The 19,644-nt window shown below is 39.8% G+C and overlaps 1 protein-coding gene across 2 annotated transcripts in view; it reads right to left on the reverse strand.

The window, feature by feature from the left end:
- The window catches only part of CLIC5 (chloride intracellular channel 5), a 75,918-nt gene that overhangs the window by 29,794 nt on the left and 26,480 nt on the right, over positions 1-19,644 (reverse strand). For both annotated transcript variants that reach the window (XM_056487451.1, XM_056487453.1), the window contains exons 2-4: positions 2,503-2,612; positions 2,014-2,139; positions 574-680 (exon numbers count right to left, since the gene is read on the reverse strand). In XM_056487451.1, coding sequence (XP_056343426.1) covers positions 574-680; positions 2,014-2,139; positions 2,503-2,612 — 343 coding nt within the window. The remainder of the gene's footprint in view (positions 1-573; positions 681-2,013; positions 2,140-2,502; positions 2,613-19,644) is intronic.

A 19,644-nucleotide genomic window follows, 5' to 3' on the forward strand; every position in this document is an offset into this window, starting at 1 on the left:
CATAAACAAATGTGAAGGAAAATCTGGAGCTTACAGAGTGCAATTACATTCTTAAATTCACTTCTTTCTTTTAATTACTTTATATGGAATGTCTCAATATAACTCGGTTTATATGAGCAAATTAGCTATAACAGCATAACATAATCATAAGATAAGAGGACCAAGAGCCTGATGGCAGCATCCAATAAAGCATTAACTGCTCTCCTAGGTTTGGGTCCAACACACACTCCTCTAAGCAGAGGAGGAGGCAGCACAGGCCACCAGTCTCTTCCAGTAAGCAGCTAGGATCCTGTTCTGGTGGGAAACTGGGCTGTATGGACAGGAGTCATGCCATGGCTGTTGGTAAAGAGGCTACTAAACTCTCTGGGGCTCTTTTATTTACTACTACAGATGTAGTTAATTCAACTGTGGATATGTGAGTTGAGTCCACCTCACCAGCCACCTCAAGCTCATCAGCAGCACTACCTGCTGTCGTTTGAACAAAGTATACAATAAAATGATGAGAGAATGGCAGAATTCTTCCACTTCTAAGCACACAAACTCCCTGGCACATTTGGCAATGGTCATACTCACCAGCATTATCCTGCTGCTTGGTGTTTTTGATGTATGCAGAAAATTTGGAAAAGATATCAATGCCAGCAGTGTTTGATTCCCGGTGCTTAGCAGCCAGCTTGGGGTACCTGAACGGGCACAAGCAGTGAGGAGAGCAACATCTTGTTACCAGCATCACATCAATGGCTACAAATATAATTTACAAGAGGAGAGAAAAAACTCCTGTGTGAAGAACTGTAATTAACACTCATTATCTCAAAACAACAGCTTGGCAAGACCCTCTTAACTGTATCTGTTATTTGTCTGTCAAGGGAGGCGTGTGGGGAGTTGCACAGGGATGGTGTCAATACAAAGGTAATTGCACTTGTGCTTTTTGTAACCACAATCCAAAATCAGCCTTAAATCAGAGGGAAGCATAAATTTCCAGAAAGGTGCAGGGGAGTTTGGCAGCCAGATCTCTCCATTATGAATGGCAGTCGTGTCTAATCCTCTACTCTGAAATTGTACTCAAGGATGGAAGAGCAAAGGGTGTAAGGATTAACCAGGTCAAGGAGCATAAATGTTCCAGTCTCTGCATTGCTTTTTATAGACACTTGGTGAAAAGGAGTATATTGATTTGAAAGATAAACACAAACTAATGACTCCTACTGACTTCAGTGGTCATGGAGCAGAATATAGAGAATTTAAATGCTTGATCTCTTGCCTCAGGACTAGCCTATGGCTGCTGATTCACTTAGAGGTAAAATGCTCCATAAGGAACCAAGCCAAATTTGATGGATTCGTAGATTCTAAGGTCCAACTCACAAGCCAACTATTTCTTTTTTCCATTATCCTTGTATTAAGTCCAAAATGTTTGACTAAGTAAGGCATATCTGGTAAATCTAAACCTTTCATTGGTAGTTTTTTCATACTGAAAAAATCTGAGCCTTATTTCTAATCTGAATCAGTTTAGTTATAACTTCCAGTTATGGGCTCTTGTCATTTCTTGACTAGAATAATGAGCACTTTTCTCCTCCAGAGCCTCTTGTCCTCTGTAATCAGTTTCCCTTCCAACCTTCCTAACACACTATACAGCTCAGAAACCTCTAGTTTTTCACTGTAAAATGCTTTTCCTGGCACAGATACTTTGTGTGGCAATTCTCAGCATCCATTCCAAGTTATTTTTAGCTTTGCAAAATGTGGCCACCAGACCCCTACAAATTTTTTCTAGTACTGGTCTCCTTAATTCTGCATACAAGGGCATCCTGAAATGTGTACAGAGAAAACATTCTGCAGTTATTCGTCACATAAGTAACCTTCACACATGGAAGTCATCTCACTGAAGCCAGGAGGTTTCATAAATAAATATTACTCCTGTAAGTAAAGGTTGTAGGAAGGAGTGCTTTTTAGGAACTCTTCTTAGGACATCTTTCATTCCTAGGAAATGGAATATTGACTGAAAAAAAATTCTGAAGGTCTTACTTTGGAGGTGCAAGAATCTCTTCCAAGAATTCCTCAATCTTGTTAACATCTGTCTTGACTTCTCCATTGAACGTCAGGAAAGGTGGGTGGGTCCCAGGAGCCAGATTGTGCAGGTCAGCTGGCTTTCTGCAAGCAGGGAAAAAGTCATGAAATCACTAATCCTTATGGTAGCTGCACAGATATTTATAGTTCCTACAAAATCAGTCTGCCTTTTTTTTTTTCCTCTCCTATAATTTGTGGTTGGAAGACTTTGAAACTACCCCAAGCACCCTGTTTAATATAAAAACATTCCACAAGCGAGAAAAAAAAAAAAAAAGAAGAAAAAAAAAATTAAAAAGAAAACAACAACCAAACCTGAATCCCAACTATTTTGTTGTGTACCACCGGCTCTCTAGGCCAGATAAAAATCTGATTTAACTTGGAGGGGTCCTTCTATAGTGCAAACACTGGGTCACACAGCTATTTTCAATTAAACTGAACAATTTTTACCTTTTTAGATCAACTGTGGTGACATTGAACACAACTCCTTTGAGCCACAGGATCATGAAGAGACGCTGGGAGAATGGGCAGTTCCCAATGCTTTCTCCATCTATACCAGCCTGGGGGACAGGAAGAGAGGAAAAACGGATTTCAGACTTGTTACTCATTCACCTCCCTCAAGATGGAAAATTGGATGGTGAAAGAAAAATAAGCATTTTAAAAATAACCAGCAGTGCTTGTTATTTAATATAGTTTACCATCAACACAAGAATGGAGTTACTGCAGGATTCAGCCTTTGTCAGGAGCTCAAGGATGCAACATGGAGCCTATTGCTGATAGAAAGCAACATCCAGAGTGTTCTTTCAACTACTCTCATCCCTACAGGACTGTGTGCCTCATGGACAGTGGGGAGAAACTCAGGACCTGATTTCTGTTTTATTTAAGTCTGTAGACTGCAGTTTATATCAATTCAATATCTGCTTCACTGTTTTACTATATAAAACATGTACTTTAGAGTTAAATCCAAAAACTCTGGACATTGACTCATTCTTGTTCACATCAACAGCTGCCCCAGACACAAACAGCCAGGTCCAGACAGAAATCTCCATTTGAATCCTCCTGAGGTTCAAGGCAGGTTTCAGCCACTACATTCAGTCTGTTCCTATCTCTAGTATCTAATGAGATGCCTACAAACCACTACACAACAATACAAAACTGCTAGTGTTAGCATTGAGGAACAGCCTATTTTTTCCCTCTAAAAATTTATGGTCCTTAGCCATGCAAATTCTAACTTTGAGCCATGGAGGGATACAAATAACACCAGCTGAACTGAGCCAAAGCTGTGGCCAAGGACAACATCCTTTTACAATAATTATGCTTGTGGCCAAAGCTTTCAGGACGATAATTGTTTTGATAGATTTCCATTTTAATTTGTGGCACATTGTGTTTAAAAGATTCTTTTAATCCTGGTGAAGCAACTAACCTTCCGTTGCTGACCCACATGGATTGTGTAACTGTATTTTAAGCACAGTGTGTGTCTGAAAACGGCTGATGAAAGAGCTAAGCAAATAAATGCCCTTTTCCTTTGGAGACAATATTATATTACTTTGTTGGCTCTCATAAATTTTCTCTTATTAATATTCTAGCTGTGAGGTAGCATTTCTCTCTTAAAGAACGAATCCCTTCTAATTACTGCAGCTCTGAAACATCCCCAGCAGAACTAGAAACTCTTTGAGACCTGTCCAGTTGGTACAAATTCAGGCCCTGCCTGTGAAATGTTCAGCCAAAAGATTTTCTGGTGGGCATCAAGAATCTTTCTCATGTCTTGGATGCAACTTCTGATGATTCTGGGTTTAAAAACAAATTCCACATTTCCTGCCACCAAACTATAGGGAGAGTGTGAATTCAAGGCTTGGAGAAAACCTGTAACAAAGTTCAAATCTGTGTAAAGAGTTTTGATCTGGGTTCAGTTTTGGCTTCAAGCACTTAGACTCTAGAGGTACCTGGATATAGGGGGGAACAGTCTGGCTGCAGTTTTACTTGAAATTATGGATCTGCAATATGTCTGGCACATGGCATATGCAAGGATCAACTAACAATGTGGGTGAAAGAGTGGTAGGGCATGAGGATGAGCAAGAGAGGATGCATTTCCCATCTACCTGAAGTGTGAGTAACCTGGTTTTGCAAAATTTCATGGATTTAATCATCAGCTCTGTTCTGCAAATTTCATGGCAACAGCAACAATGTCACCATGGGAATGCCAGGCACCACCATACTGTATGCCATAATTACTGCAAAGTCACATTTTCTGATTTAGATTTAGCTTGTTAAACCATTGCCAAGAGTTTTTGACTTCTTACCCTTCCTGAAAAGAGGTAAATGCTATGGGAGAAAACAGCAATATGACACCAAACTTTCCCTTGACTTTTTCACCATCTTAGTAAAAAACCATAATTTCATCTTTTTCAGGAAAGATGTGGGAACACAACTTCTCTGCTCTCTCCATTATTCTCATGCAAAAATTAAGGGTTACCCAGAGCTCTGTCCTTCAAGGGACTGGTGGAAAACCATCTCCAGACCAGAGGACTAAAGGAGTGACAGAGCAGCTGAATCACACCATCATAGAATCAGCTGAATCACACAATCAGCTGAATCACAGAATCACTGAATCATCTGAATCACAGAATCTGCTGAGTTGGAAGGATCACTGAGTCCAACTCTCAGCAAAGGACACCCCCATGTGCCTGGAAGAACGATAATGACAAGGAAGAAACAGAACTGATGGATAGTGTGGGGCTAAGGGATGTAGAAATCATAGGGAAAAGGAAGAAGATGGGAAATCTGGAAGAAAAAAAATTTACTTGGTGATCAAAAATAAAATTAATTGTGTAGGTCAAACAAGGCCTCCAAAAGTCCCAAACGGTCAAAATTCCTTCTCAACACTTCCAAAGCAATGGGAAACATTTATTGCTAGAGACACATTGAGAATAGGCTGAGGAAATCCCAAAAACAAAAGATAAACTGAAGAAAAAGTACGGTATGATCTCTGTTCAAAGCTCTGGGATCTGGAAGCCAGGCTCATGATTTGGGTGGAGACTGACTCATGGGTTTTGATCTCATGTGACTGGCATAACTGAAAATGCTACCACAAATCACAAGGCCAGCTGGTGACAGAGGAGAGAACAAAATCAAAATCTCCCCAGCAACACAATTTATCCATTATATTCAGCTCTTTTTCTGTGGAAATTATAGGCAAGGCTCTGTCGGTTTTGTGAATCCTTTCTCATTGCTTCTAACAGCAGTCAGTAATCCAATGTTCAGCACTCAGAAAGAGCAAAACCTTAGTAGGTAACAACTTCAAAGGCTTATCAGAGCGTTTTGAGATTCTTTGTGAAGTCTATTAACTACCAGGAGGAGATGAGAAAGAAGAGAAAACTTCCCAGGCTTAGTCACTCTGAGCTTCAAAGACAAAGAGCTTTCTTAAAGCACCCCAGTAGTGCCTAAATACAAACCTGTTATAAATCTGTCCAAGGGAAAGGGCTCAGAAAGGCAGGAATTAAATAATACCTTCATCAAGATCAAGAACTCAAGCAGGGGATGGAAAGAAAAGAACAACTAATTGACAGAATGGAGAACCATCATTTATTCCTGCTGTTCTTCACAAAAGCTTTCTCATGCAGCTTCCCTGAAACACAGTAAAAGTGATGAAGCACTTATAAAACCCAGCAAGCTGGTGACATTTGCACTCTCCCTGCCAGTAATATTGGATATTTCTGATATAATGATTGCAACTAGTACTGACAATTCTGAATAAAAGATTGCAGCTAGGGAGAGACTTGAGGTTTTGTGGGCACTAGGATAAAGGAGAGAGAGTTGTTAAAGTGCACTCCCAACTGAGAAGAGCCTCACTCAAAAAGGCAAATTCCCATAGGGCATGGAAAAGTATAATAGATTTGAGGATTTGCTGGGTGAGACTCTCTGGCTAATCACTTCTCAGCCCACTGAAGTTTAACTGAGGTGCCCAAGGGAAGGTCTCCTGTGTGGGCAAGGCCAAGATACACATCTGAAAGATGGATCTGTCCACCTTTCATTTTGACTGAATCCACTGAGTGTCTTTCTTTGAAGTGGAATGAATGTGGACCCCAGCAATAGAAAAGTCTGAAGCTTGTGGAGCCAGAATTTCTACGGACTTAAGCTTCTCCATCTTGAAACAGCACTTTCTGCTCCCATTGCTTCCCACAAACATAATTTTATTAGTTTACCTACTCAAAAAGCACTCTTTTCTACTTAGTCTCCAGCTGTTTCTGTCCTTCACACCAAGCAATGCAAGGTCCTGCCCTGGAACTCAGTAAAATCACATCAGGAAAAGCCCACTGTCAGACCAGCTGCCTCCCTCTGTCTCAGTAATGCCAAGAATGAACAACATGTTCTCCTTTATTAATTATAAGGTGCTCCTCCTTAAACAGTTCAGCTATTTTTAGTGAATTAATTAAACCTTAACAACATCTGTGTGCACGTGTGGGGGCTACATGAACACATTAACAAAATTTAGGTGGTTTTGGGAGGGAGAAAAATAGTCTCAGTGATTTTATGAACTTGTGTCAAGTATTTTTGTGAAGTCATGGCAGTATCAAAAGCCTCCAGCCACTGCAAAGCACAGCTGAACCGTGTGAACAAGGAGCTCTTCTCAAGTTCAAGCTAATACTTTGCTATAAATGAAATAACTGCAATAAATTTCCTCACATATTCCAAAAATACTCAAACTGGTACATGCACAGGGACTGCAATACACACAGACAACTGTATATTATTTTACTAACCTTAAGTGAGGAAAAAAAGACAAGTTCCAGTTTGTCCCAAAATACAGAACTTTAAAGAAATACACCATCATTAATAATGACTAAGCATCCAGCTTCAAAATGGCAACACTGGAAAGAATTGCATATGGCAAAGCACTGTGGTTTTTCCAGGCAAATACTGTATTTGGGTTTACCTATCCTCCTTCTCCTTTCATTTTTCACTGCACTGAGGTCACTCTGCACATGATCCAGGGGTCTGTTAGACTGTGGGGTAAAGCAAGAAGATATTTTTGATGACATTAAACACATTTCTCTTTCAAAAGGATTTTAACAGATTAACAAAAACAAGCAGGCTAATTCACCTCAATGTTCCCCAGTAAGGATTAAGGAGGGATTTGATTTCATCATCCCTACAATCAAACTCAAGGCTCACATTACACATGGTTACACCCTCCCTGTTTTAAAACTGGGAAAGCTCCTGCCTTTTGACACTTACTCTCCTTACGCTCAGAACCCATGGGGAAGTGAAAATCCTACTGGAAACGCGAAGCAGGCCAGGAAATATCCTATTTATTGTGCTATTAAGAAAAAAAAAATCTGTCTTGGTAATTATACCACACACACAATAGCACAAATCTCCATTGTAGGGAAAAACCAGGGGTTGCAACATGAGATCAGACATGCCAAGGTATTGCTTTAGTAAGGGTTATTTTTTTTTCCATTTTCTAGTCTTTTTTTCTTTCCCAACTTCTCATCCAAATGCAAAAGCCAGTGAGTTTTTGGAGTGCCACCAACCAAGAGGCAAGCTAAGAACTGCACATTCATAGAGCAGCACTGGTAGGTCTTAAGTAAGAAGTAAATCTTGTCTCACAAGCCCTGTGTATCACAGGACAGACTTGTTGACTGTGGCTCTGGTTCAGGAAAGCATTTAAGCATGTGCTGAAATACATCCCAATTCAGAGGAAGTATATGCTTGATTTTAAGCAGGTTCTTAAGTCCTGTAGATTTCAATAGGACTTAAGCACATACTTAAGTACCTTCCTGAACAGGGGCCTATAAAAACAATAATAAATTTGCTGTGCAGCATTTCAAATTCATTGGACTTTTCCTGAGATTTCATTTTGCTAGGAGAAGCTGTGAGCAGCAGACTTCCAAGGGAGGGCAAGATAGAGCAGGAATACATTCCTAAGCACACACACATGGAAATGGACCATGTGCATATATGTCAAATAAAAATAGAGCATTTGCCTGAAGGACTGTCAGGGTAGTAACAAAACAAAAAGGAAGTGGTGAGACTCTTTAGCCAGCTCTCCAAAAGCCAGCCAAAATGCTGTCCAAGTCTGGCATAACATACAGGAATATATTTTAGATGCACATAAGCTGAACTGGTGTGTGCTGCTGGCCAATTTGGGGGGAGCTGGCTTCTCACACTGGGCTCCAAGCAGCTGAGCAGCATGTCAGCAGGGCTGAGGACCTCCAAGAGCTGTCACTGCACTCTCACATCTCTGCAGCTTTGGAAGAGATGTATTTGTGCTCTTGAGACACTCAGGTCTTTCAGGAGATGGAACTGCAGGTTGGAGATCCCATGGGTATCATGCAGTTAGGACACATTTATCTATAGGTTTGGTAAATCATAATTTTTTTTCAACTTTTTATATCCACATGAGGGGCAGCATAGGCAGGAAGGGATCAGTCCTATCAGCTGGCTTCTTCCAGAGAATCCTTTCATGATGGGTTAGGATATTCACAGTTAAAGATCAGATTCATCTGCCACATCAGCTGAGGTCCTGGTAGCAGAACAGTGCATGCACAGGGATCAACCTGCACAAATGGGTCTCAGTTACCCCAAGGGCTTTGTTGGAGCTACTGGTCACTGTATTTGCTCTTGCATGAAATAAGTTTTGCTCTGAAATAAATCTTGTGATGTCTGAGAACTCCAGTAAGTCACGTGCAGTTTAGATTTAGAATACAGACTAGACATGAGTGAATGGTCTGATCACATAGAAAGGATTCCAAGCTATTCCATCACCTCTTCTGCTTTATTCTAAAGTTCCATGACTTGACAAGTATTGGTAGAGTAGGAGAGCACAGACTAGTCTGACACCCAGAATATCATATTATTTTCATTTCATTTATATTTGTAGATTTGTTACTTAGCTATGCATGTGATCAACCTAATGAGAATTTAATATTAGATAATCAGAGGTAGTGGGAACTGTAACAAAACTTCCTACATCAGTTTTATATACATTCATATATATATATATATATAAAGTTTGGTACCATTTTTTTTCCCAAGAGACCATATTCCAGGCTGCTCTGCTGTGAGGAACTTCTGAACACCAAGACTGACTTTCACAGGGTGATGTATAAGGGAAAAGCCCCCAGAAGAGTGAGAGTCATTAAGTAACACCAGCAGTACTGTAGGCAGAAATCTCACAGAGCATGCATTTATACTCTTTTAATGTCTGCATAATATAAGCTAAAGGATGAATGCTAAATGCAGGCTGACATTTTCAGTGTGGCTAACAGTTTTAGATCTTGTGAGACAATTTGAAGGCAGCTGACTTCTCACAAGCATCAACTCTCTACATTTGGCAAATCATGCCACAAGCCACCCAAAATGAAAAGTTGATTTTAAAAGCCTCAGCAAGGGGAAAGTATCACTGACTGTGAGTTTCCTGAGCAACTAGACAGAAAATTCAGCGTGCAAAAATAAAATCTCTTTATTAAATAAAATATTCTTTGAGGAGCTCACCAGGAATTTGACAAATACCTGATAGAGATGCAAGAAATCTTTGGCCATGTCACCCTGGGGAATACACCTGGAGCTGTGGTCTTTGGCCAGCCCCCAAGGACAGGCAGGGAGCTGGGACCACACAAAGCTGGGGGGTCACAACCTGCAGCTCAGCAGGAATCTCAGGGCTCCTGGCTGCCCAGCAGCCCACCCAGCAGCCAAAATTTCCTTTTAAAATTACTATTGCAGTTTCCCTTCTGACAGAAAACACACCACAGCCTCTGTTCACTAATGCTGTGAATGTTTTAAAATTGGTTTTTTAGACTTAGTGCGATTTAGAGCAAAATCTTGGAATTCTTCATAACCAAAAATTGCCATTCTCATCATAGCTCTTGATAGCAGATTGTTCACAAAGTTCCTTTGTTTTGGAGCATAGTGGACTGGAAATACAGGTGTGTCACTCTTGGCTGGAAGGGCAAATAACAATCATCCTTTACACTTCTTCCTGAGCCTTTTCCAATCTAATACAGCAACAGTGCTCCCATCACTCACCAGGATCCTTCAGGGTCCTGGGTGCCCACATAAGCCAGTGGATACAACCTCAGAGAAGAGCTTTTAAAAGCTTTGCTATCCAGGGACCCATCAATAATTCACTGTGAGTGAGACACCACAGGAACATGAAAAGAACTCAAGAAATGTCAGAGATGTAAGTTTAACATACAGAAAGACAGCAGAACAAATGAGTAACAGTAACTCTAAAGTGAATATGGAAATCTAAAGTTGATAAGAAAAAACAATATGGATATATCAAAAACAAATAACACAAATTAACCCAAGTAAATTTTGTTCTCTACTTTGGGTAGGAAAGAAGCAGCAAATACCTAGAGATGATCTCTGTAAGGTTTATGACAGCAGATCTAGACCATATTTTCATCAACAAAACAGAGAAACAAGACCTGCATGAAACCTCTGCAAAGTGCTTGTACGAGAAGTTGAAAAAATACTTAATAGAACAGCAATAATCAAGTTTTCTGTTAGTGCATAAACACATAACAAATAGAGGTACTACAAAGGTCTGTGACAATATGAGTCATATTTAATGCTTCCATTAGAAAAATAGAGGAAGGAACAGACAGAACCTTCCAAACTTTCCTGACAACAACAAGCACAGAGAGGTTACTGGGATTTCCCAGGGGAGGAGCAGACTCAAAGTGATGCTAAGAAGTTGGAACAAAGTGTCTGAAATCACTTACACGAAATTCAGCAAAATAAACCTCGAGGTGTTAAGATGTGAGAAAAACAAAATGCAAGGTACAAAATGCAGGATGGGGAATAGCTGGTGAGGGCAAAGCAAAGGAGGCTTCACGTAAATCACAATGTGAGTCACCCGTGTGTGCTCCTACAGGAAACAGCAACAGGATAATGAGATGTGCACGTGCTGTTCTGCTACAACACAACAGTCCTCAAGCATGTACAAGACTGCTTCACAAAGAGGATGATGATCCATTGTTGCTCTTGCCCACAGAGGATGGGATTAAGTATTTTGCTCAATTTGCAACAATAAAGATTTAGGAGGGAAAAAAGCAGTGTAATTATAGGACTAATGAAACACAAAGCAGATTTTCTAAGGAGGTTGTGTAATCTGCATCTAGTGGAGGCTTTGAAGAAATCAAAAGCTGGTAAAACTGGTCCTGATTTATTTCATCCTGCTGCAGAGTGGAGAGGGGGCATAGGATGTTTTAAAAATCCTTTTTAGCAGTATATATTAGTGAGTCTAACAATAAAGCTGCTCCTGCTGCCAGTGCTGGATGCTTGGTGGCATAGACTTTTGCTTCCCTCCCACCTGCACAGGATGAAGTCTGGCCTCAGTGAAATCATGGCAATTTTTGCCCTTGACTTTGACAGCACCAGAATTTCACTGAGAGGTTTCATGGCCAGAGGGGACAATTATCATAATCTTTCCTGACCTTTTGCATCATACAAACATAGATTTCGTTCAGCCTGTAGCCAACATCTTGTGGCTGGACTAGAACATATGTTTTGGAAGGGTTTTTGGAAGAGGCACATAGAGTGGTAGTAAAATCCCCTCTAGCGTTGCCTGTTTGCATTGCAGGGAGCAGCTCTAGCTCCCAGGGAAGACAACATCTCATTTATGGGGTTTTCCAAAAGGTACCTGACTTGTCACATCACTCATACATGCAATCTTTTTTTCTTATCTGTCAGTTGCATTTATGCACATGGGTTCAAGTACTGGAAGGAACCTTGGTGTCAGGATTTGGGGAGTCAGTATTTAGAGCAATATTTGGAAAATTGTCACGATTTTAGTAAAATTCAATAGAGATGCTGAAGCATCAGCTACTGTTGGTTGTTTTGGATACAATGGTGTATCTCATAGCAAGAAGGACTTTGAACAAAAAAGCGACAAATCCTTTTATTAAGACAAATAAACTTAGAATCATAGTGGTTCTGGTTGGAAGGGACCTTAAAGATCATCCAGTTCCAATCTCCCTGCCATGGGCAGGGACACCTTCCACTATCCCAGGTTGCTCCAAGCCCCATCCAACCTGGCCTTGGACTCTTCCAGGGATGGGACAGCCACAACTTCCCTGGGCACCCTGTGCCAGGGCCTCCCACCCTCTCAGGGAATAATTTCTTCCCCATATCCAATCTAAACATCCTCTCTTTCAGTTGGAGGCCATTCCCCCTGGCCCTGTCACTCCAGGCTCTTGTAAATATTTTCTCTCCATCTTTCTCCTTGGCTCCATTCAGGTACTGGAAGGATCTTGTCCTGCAAGATATTGATACCACAGTGCCTGTTCATGCTCTGCATATCCAGAATGCAGCTCCTTCATCTTGGAAGCTTAAGCCTGCAGGATCTTATTGGGGTTTTTGCCTTTAGGTGCCACACCCATTAATGTGTTATATTCTAATGGAGTAGGTGGTAGATGCCCCATCCCTGGAACCATTCAAGGTCAGCCTGGACAAGGCTCTCAGCAAACTGATCAAAAGATGTTCCTGATTACTGCAAGGGAATCAGACTAGATGGCCTTTAAAATGTCCCTTCCAACTCATAATATTCTATGATTCAGTGATAATGGACCTTATCTAGTTCCATAATAGTCAGTATTCACACAAAGTATTCCCATTAAATTTTCCACTGACTTCAGTGAAAGCAGAGTCATACTTTGGATTCACTAGTTTCTTCCTAATAAATTATTAAAAACACAAGTGCCCTGAATAAAGAATTTGTGAATAACTCTTATTTAGCTATTCACAAAGCACCAATTTTAATACTTTCAGATACTGATGATTCTATGTCCTGAAAGCTAATTAGATACCAAAAAAAAGAAATCCCCCTGGGGAAGCTACAGAAAATAAAATGAGAGATAGATCAGTGTCAAAAAGTGTCAGAGGCAATGCAAATTCTAGCCAAATTATTCTGTTTCTAGTGGAGATCAGGTGCAAATACAGAAGTTGTTTCTCCAAAACAAGACCTGTGCAGAGTTCCCATTACACAAAGAATCCTGAATGCAGTTCCTTGTAAGAATTAAATCTGGCACATCTGGAATTTGGATATCTGTTAAAAATCTCTGAGCCAGGGCTAGTAATCTGGTCACACAGCACATTCTGAAAATGTTGGTGAACAGCAGCCAAATTTCCATGCCTCTAAGCAGCATATCAAACTAACAAATAATAACAGCAGCCAGGTGCTGAAAGTCAACGCTGAAACTGAAATAAGATCCAGGGCTGAATTATTTATTGAAATTCCATGACTTTATTTGCAGTCTTAGAAAAGAGAGTCACTTGCAGGCACTGCAAATAAAGGTCTGGAGGGTGGGTGCTGCTGATAAGGACATTTACCACATCAGCTGATCCCATAAAGGGTCCTGGGGTGGTCTCACTTTGTACCTTATTAGCATCACAAAAATACTGTTCCTCAGTGACTTGGAATGGGTTAAAAGAGCAACTGGCAGCCCTCAGGAGGTGTCCCAGAGTGGGCAGGACCTGGCCTTCCTCTCTCCTGCATCTCCAAAGCTCACAGCCCTGCAGAGGGCAGGGGAAGCTCCATCCTGAGATGAGATCAGTGTTTCTGACTTCCACCAAAAGCAGATCAAGCTGAGCTGCAAAGGTCCAGCAAATCAAAGATCCCAACAAGTCTTTGGTTTGATGTTTGCACCTTGGTGTGACTCCCAAGTGCAACACACAATCACTCCAATAAACTCATTGTCAATACAATATTACTGGGATTTGGACCAAGCCTTAATGCCCTGAGAATAAAAATGCCTTATAAATACATTTTCTGGTTTCCAGCTACTCAGAGAGAAATAATTACTGAGGTTAGTATACTTTTAATATTTTCTTCCTTGCTGTATTTGTTCATCTGATCATCTACACAGACATGCAGTCATATTTAGCCATTACAGGGGTGTTTGACTAAAGAATGTCACTCCCCCTGAATATTTCATTAAACAAGACACAGAGAGCAAGTTCTGAGTTTATAAATGGAAATACCTGCAGTGAAAGCAAGAGTCTAAGACATAAACATAAACAGCAAATAAATGTTCTTTGGAAGTCACCTAAATGCAAAACAATTTGTATGTTCAATATCAAATGATGGAGAAAATAAACAGTGATGCTTTCCAAAAGCTACTGAGAAATTTTGAATAAGTGTATTAGTAAAAATAGAATTTACAGGGTTTTTTCCCCAGTATGGGCTTCTGAATTTAATATAGGATAAATATTGTAAGAAGAAAAAACCAGATCAATGAGAGGAGTCTAGAACACATTTCTTGTTTGCTCAGTATCCCAGTGCAGGATAATTTCTTAAATTCCTTTGTCTGTATTGTTTGGGCCAGTTTGAAATGCTTTAAAAACTTTCCATAGGAAACAGTTTTGATAATTTTCTCAAAACAAATTTTGACCTGATGCTCAGACTGAATTTCCTCTGATTTCTTTTTATCCTGTTATACAGCATGGAAAAAAAAAAGAAAAAAAAGCATAAAACAAACCAAACCCCGAAACAAAGCTTAGTTAAGTTTAATTCAATGCTATTAATTAAAATAATCCTTTTCAATATGGTGGAAATGGAGTGTGACACAAGGGTCATGCCCTCTCAATCTCCTCACCCAGTTATTATTAAGTTCACAAGAAGGTGCCACCTTCTCTGGAGGAAATCCAGGTTGATCAGGTAATTGAGAAACCAGCATTTGGCAAGCAAATTTCTGAACAATTTCTATACATTTGTGTACAACTGGGCCTAATTCCCTCAAGTACCTGAACAAGATCTGGAAAAAAAGTTTGTTTTGTCTTTTTTTTTTTTAATAATTACTTATAATTCTCTCTAAAATTGAGATTTTTTTTTCCCCTATTATTGCAAAATGTCAAGCGCACTGGGGTGGTCTTCCAAAAATTACAAGTAAGAGAAATCCTATGATTTCACACTTCCAATGAAAAGCTAAACATCTGTTAGTACAGAATCCCTCTTTCTGGCAGCATGGCACAAGGTACTAATACTGCACTCACTTTCAAAGATCCTGGATATTGCTTTAAATAAATGTTAAATAAATATTCAAATATTTTTAAATGAGTTTAAAAATTAATAATCCTTGGTGCTCAGATTGAAAGATATATCATGGGATTAATTACAACTTTATAAAGTTTATATAACTTTATAAATATATATATAACTTTATATAAAAGTTATATAGCTTCTTCCAAGTTCCCATCTTGGCCACATCCTTCCCCAGCTCTTTGAGAAGCTGTCTAGAGTCAGCATTTTTAGGATTTATTATTATTGTTGTATCATCTCTTTTGAGATAAACTCTGAATCATGAAACCATCGAGCAGAGATTATACTCAGTAAGAGAACAAGGTGCTCCCACAAGCACAGGTCATAGGGCTGCTGGTGCCAATGAGCCAGAGTGGGCAGTGGATACTTCCCACTCTGAAACAAGTTTTCACCTGCCTTTATTAGAGACTGAATAGCAAAAAGACTTATGGAGTGTTTAGAGAAACATGTAATTGAAGATTTACAAATATGAAACTGAAATATGTAATAGAAGATTGTGTTCATGCACTGAGGAGCTCCTTGTGGCTCCATCTAGGACCAGGCTGAGCACAGAGCACTTAATGCAGATAAAACATCATCTTTGAACCTCAAGCAAGACCCAGCCCTAGGACTGGATCTAGAGCTTAACTGTGAGACTCAGATATAATGTTTTTTAAAAAAGAAAACAAAACTAAAATTTCAAGTTTAGTGCATCTCAGTACAAGAAAGGGCAAAACAGAATTCCGTATCAAACTGCATTCAGAATGAAAAGTGAATTTAAATGAATCAAATGCTGATTGAAGACTGAAAACAGACTTAATAATTAAGGGTATTTTTTGCACTGGATTCTCTTGGCATGTCCTGGGCATTTAAAAGAACTAAGCACAGAAAAACAAGTAAAACTGCCATTCTGAGAGAACCTAGAACCTGCAAGAATATTCCCTGATTCAATCCCTCTTCATTCAGGAAGAGCTCTTTAAAAAAATACTATAAATAAAATAAACAAGCAAAACAGGTCTCCAGTTGTACACTGAATCAGCAGCAATAGCTCATCACAAAACACAGGGCAGTGAAAGAAAATAATTTCCCCCCATGATATGCATTTGCATCTGTTTGAAGTTGCCCATTCAGCAGCTAAAAGCAAAAGGAAAGCAGTAACACAACGTGCCTGTTGACCCACACAAATTGAGTCACAATCTAGAAAAACACTGGCAACAATAGCAATGATCTATCAGGGCTGGTTTCTCTGATTTCCACTTGTTTGGAACAATATACAGGTACAGGCACCAGCACACAGAACAACAACAGCTACATGCCCTGGATGTCAAGGTTGAGGGTATTTATTTGAGTGTTAAATGCTGTGAAGAGGACAAGCTTGGCAATCCATACAGAGAAGCACCAGCCCAACCTGAAAACTCATTAATAATTAGTATTTTGTCAGGAGTTAATCCATGATGACTGAGTAGCTTTTACAGTCACTCATATGTATAAAGGGAAAAGAGGGGAAATTTTATCTGGACTACACAGATATGAAAATGGGTGTTGGGGCAAACATTTCATAGGGAATGAAGCTAAAGCACAGGGCTATGATGTGACTTAGGCAATGACAGACAGAAAGAATTCTGCTCTTGTATCTCCCAGTTTAGCTCTTCCTCATCTCATCTTCAAGGTCAGACCTGTACTGACACAGCACTCATCTGCCCAGCCTTTGGAGGCTCTTCCAAAGTCTGGCCCTTGCATAACCAGGTATGATAAGCATATGAGATAAGCAGTCCCATATTTAAGCACCACCTGAATTAATCACATTCCATTATCACACCCAGGACACGTAAGCAGCCTCTCAGCACCATTTCTGTCAGACTGGCCTCAACCAAATTTGTGCTGCTATTCAAAGAAACAGAAAGCAAAGATTTCTTCTGTGCTTCAACCAAGCCCTGTTCTTGTCAAGCCCTCCTCCACAGCAATGCCCTGCTGGTTTGCAGATTTTCTGGCATGTTTATTCCTTTATTGTCCCTAACTACGTCTGCTTCATTACAGCATATCTAGTCTCAATCTGAACCAGAGGCAGACAGGGCATGACTTCTTTGGTGTTCATTCCAATAAGTAATCACCTTTACAATTACTATTAAGCTTACTCCTGATCTGACTATATTTGACCTTAACTATTCATATATTCCACAGATAAATTGGGAATTCTCCATCCCTGGAAGAGATCAAGGCCAGATGGGATGGGGCTTGAAGCAACCTGGACTAGTGGAAGGTGTTGCTGCCCATGGTAGAGGGATTAGAAGTAGACAGTCTATAATTCCATTCCAACTCAAACCATTCTGTGATTCTCTGTCTTGTTATACTTCTTACCACTGTATATTAAAAAAACCCTACAGATAGATTTAATATTGCAGTCAAGTGATGTTTCCTCTTTTAATTAAATGAGAAAGACTGCCTTCAGGATGGCAATCTTAAATAATTTCTAAGCCTTAAAATTATTCTTCTCTACTTCTACTTCTAACACATATAAACTCTCTGTGTTGTTTAAAACAGCCAATCAAAAGATAATCTGAACCTTGACCCCTCCCTACTAATAGCAGTGGCAAAAAAAGAAAGTAAGAATGCATGGCTGTGATTAGTATGATTTGTGTGTTTGTTATTGGGCTATTTACTGTGAATTACTAAGTCTGAGTGGCATATGAACACTAAATCAGTCATGCTAAGTGCTGTACAAAGAGCCATGACTAAAGAGCAGAGCACAGGACTAAGGTGAAGTTCTTGCTGGCCCTCCTTGCACAAGGCCATGGCTCCTCAGCTTCCCCCTGTAAAGTACTGACCATGACTGCACAGTGCTTTGGAAATTATATAAAAAGGCATCTGTATTTATTTTTTATCTCAGGGAATGGGTTTTGCAAAGAGAATGGTGTTCAGAGGTGTCTGCCAAAGCACAGAGCAGCCTGCACAGCCTCCCTTGCAGAACTGGGATCTAAGGATGCTTAATTGTTATCAGCATCTAGGAAGTTTGGAGAAGAAGTTTGAAGAAGAATTTCTAGTATCACCCCGTGTTTTACTGCTAAGAATTAAAAATACAAAACCCAACACTTTCACAAAGCAATCCATCTTCTGAGCATTTAAAACTGATGCTAAACAGTCTCTCCTGAATACACACACTTGATGAACTCAGCTGCCAGATGTTTCTGAGATGGAGAATACGAGCATTAGCTCATCATACTTTAAACTCCACTGGGAGCCTGCAGCAGCACAGGCTCTTTGGAGGTGATGAGCCCTTGTCCAAGAGGCAGAGCATTACACTTACATGTCTTTACCAGCAGCAGAAGTTAAAAAAAAAAAATGTCTGCTTCATCTTTTTGGTTAAGAGAAACAGAAACTAAAGTCATACCTTAAATCAAGCAAATTTCCTCTGTGCATAAACCCCATTCCCAGAATCATGAACAGGTTTTAACACCTGAGATACTGGTGAAGGGTGAATTAAGACATGATATGTTTTTCTGAGACCAGAGGAAACAAAAAAATATTGAAGAATTTTCTTCTTCAGAGAAGTTTTGGATGCTCCATTCCTGGAAGCATTAAGGGTTAGGCTGGATGAGGCTCTGAGCAACCTGGTCTAGTGGAAGGTGTACTTGCCCATGGCAGGGGAGTGGGAATTATATGATCTTTAAGGTCCCTTCCAACCCAAACCATTCTATGATTCTATGAAATGCAAGAGAAGAACAGAAATAGTTAAGAAATGGCTTCTTTACAGCAGGATTTACATAAGGAAGGGAGGGGGAATTACTATTCCCATATAATATCTTTGCAAGTTTTGTACAATTTAAAGTAAATGAAAATCAGTTTCAGCCTTGAGCATTAGGCCTTGAGCATTTTAATTGCCTTTTGCAGCAAGAACATACAGGTGAATGCCATGGGCTTCTGTCATATGCACTGCACACAAAATTAGCATCTACCAAGATGAAGATTTAGAAGAGCAATTTGTCACTATCTGAGCACCTTTATTCTTAATATAATGTCCTTTACACCAGAGTAGCTATAGCAAGACAGTAGCAACTCCTACTGTCCTGCAGATACATTAAAGTAGCACAATCCTCCTGAAATGCATTTCAATTAGTGCTTTATTTCAGTTTTATGAGGGTTGCCAGAAATATATAAAAGGAGGTTCTTTTAATTTCTTTTGGAAATCAGGTGCACAGGGGAAAAAATTGGAGAAGCCCTTGAGCTCCAGATATATAATACCTCTTAAGAAGTAACCAGGCTACTTTGGGGACAGCACAGAAATCATGGGGATTACAAGACTGGTATAAATTTCTAAGTCTGTTTGTAAGTGAGAACAAGCAGGAAAAGAACAGAAGTTGGTTCTACAGAAGATGCAACATGTGCACAAACTTGGTACCAGAGAAGGATTGGTATCAGCATTATATCAAGGTGAGGAGATCCTGAAAAATTTGCCTTGGGTCACTGAAGGAGGCAGAAAACACAAAAAGTAAATAAATTCTGTGAAGAATTTGTATCAAAACCTGGCAATATTGCTAAGCTTAACATGTAAAATTTGCACTGCAGGACCT

Source organism: Oenanthe melanoleuca, chromosome 3 (genome assembly GCF_029582105.1).
Source record: "Oenanthe melanoleuca isolate GR-GAL-2019-014 chromosome 3, OMel1.0, whole genome shotgun sequence".
Lineage (NCBI taxonomy): Eukaryota > Metazoa > Chordata > Aves > Passeriformes > Muscicapidae > Oenanthe > Oenanthe melanoleuca.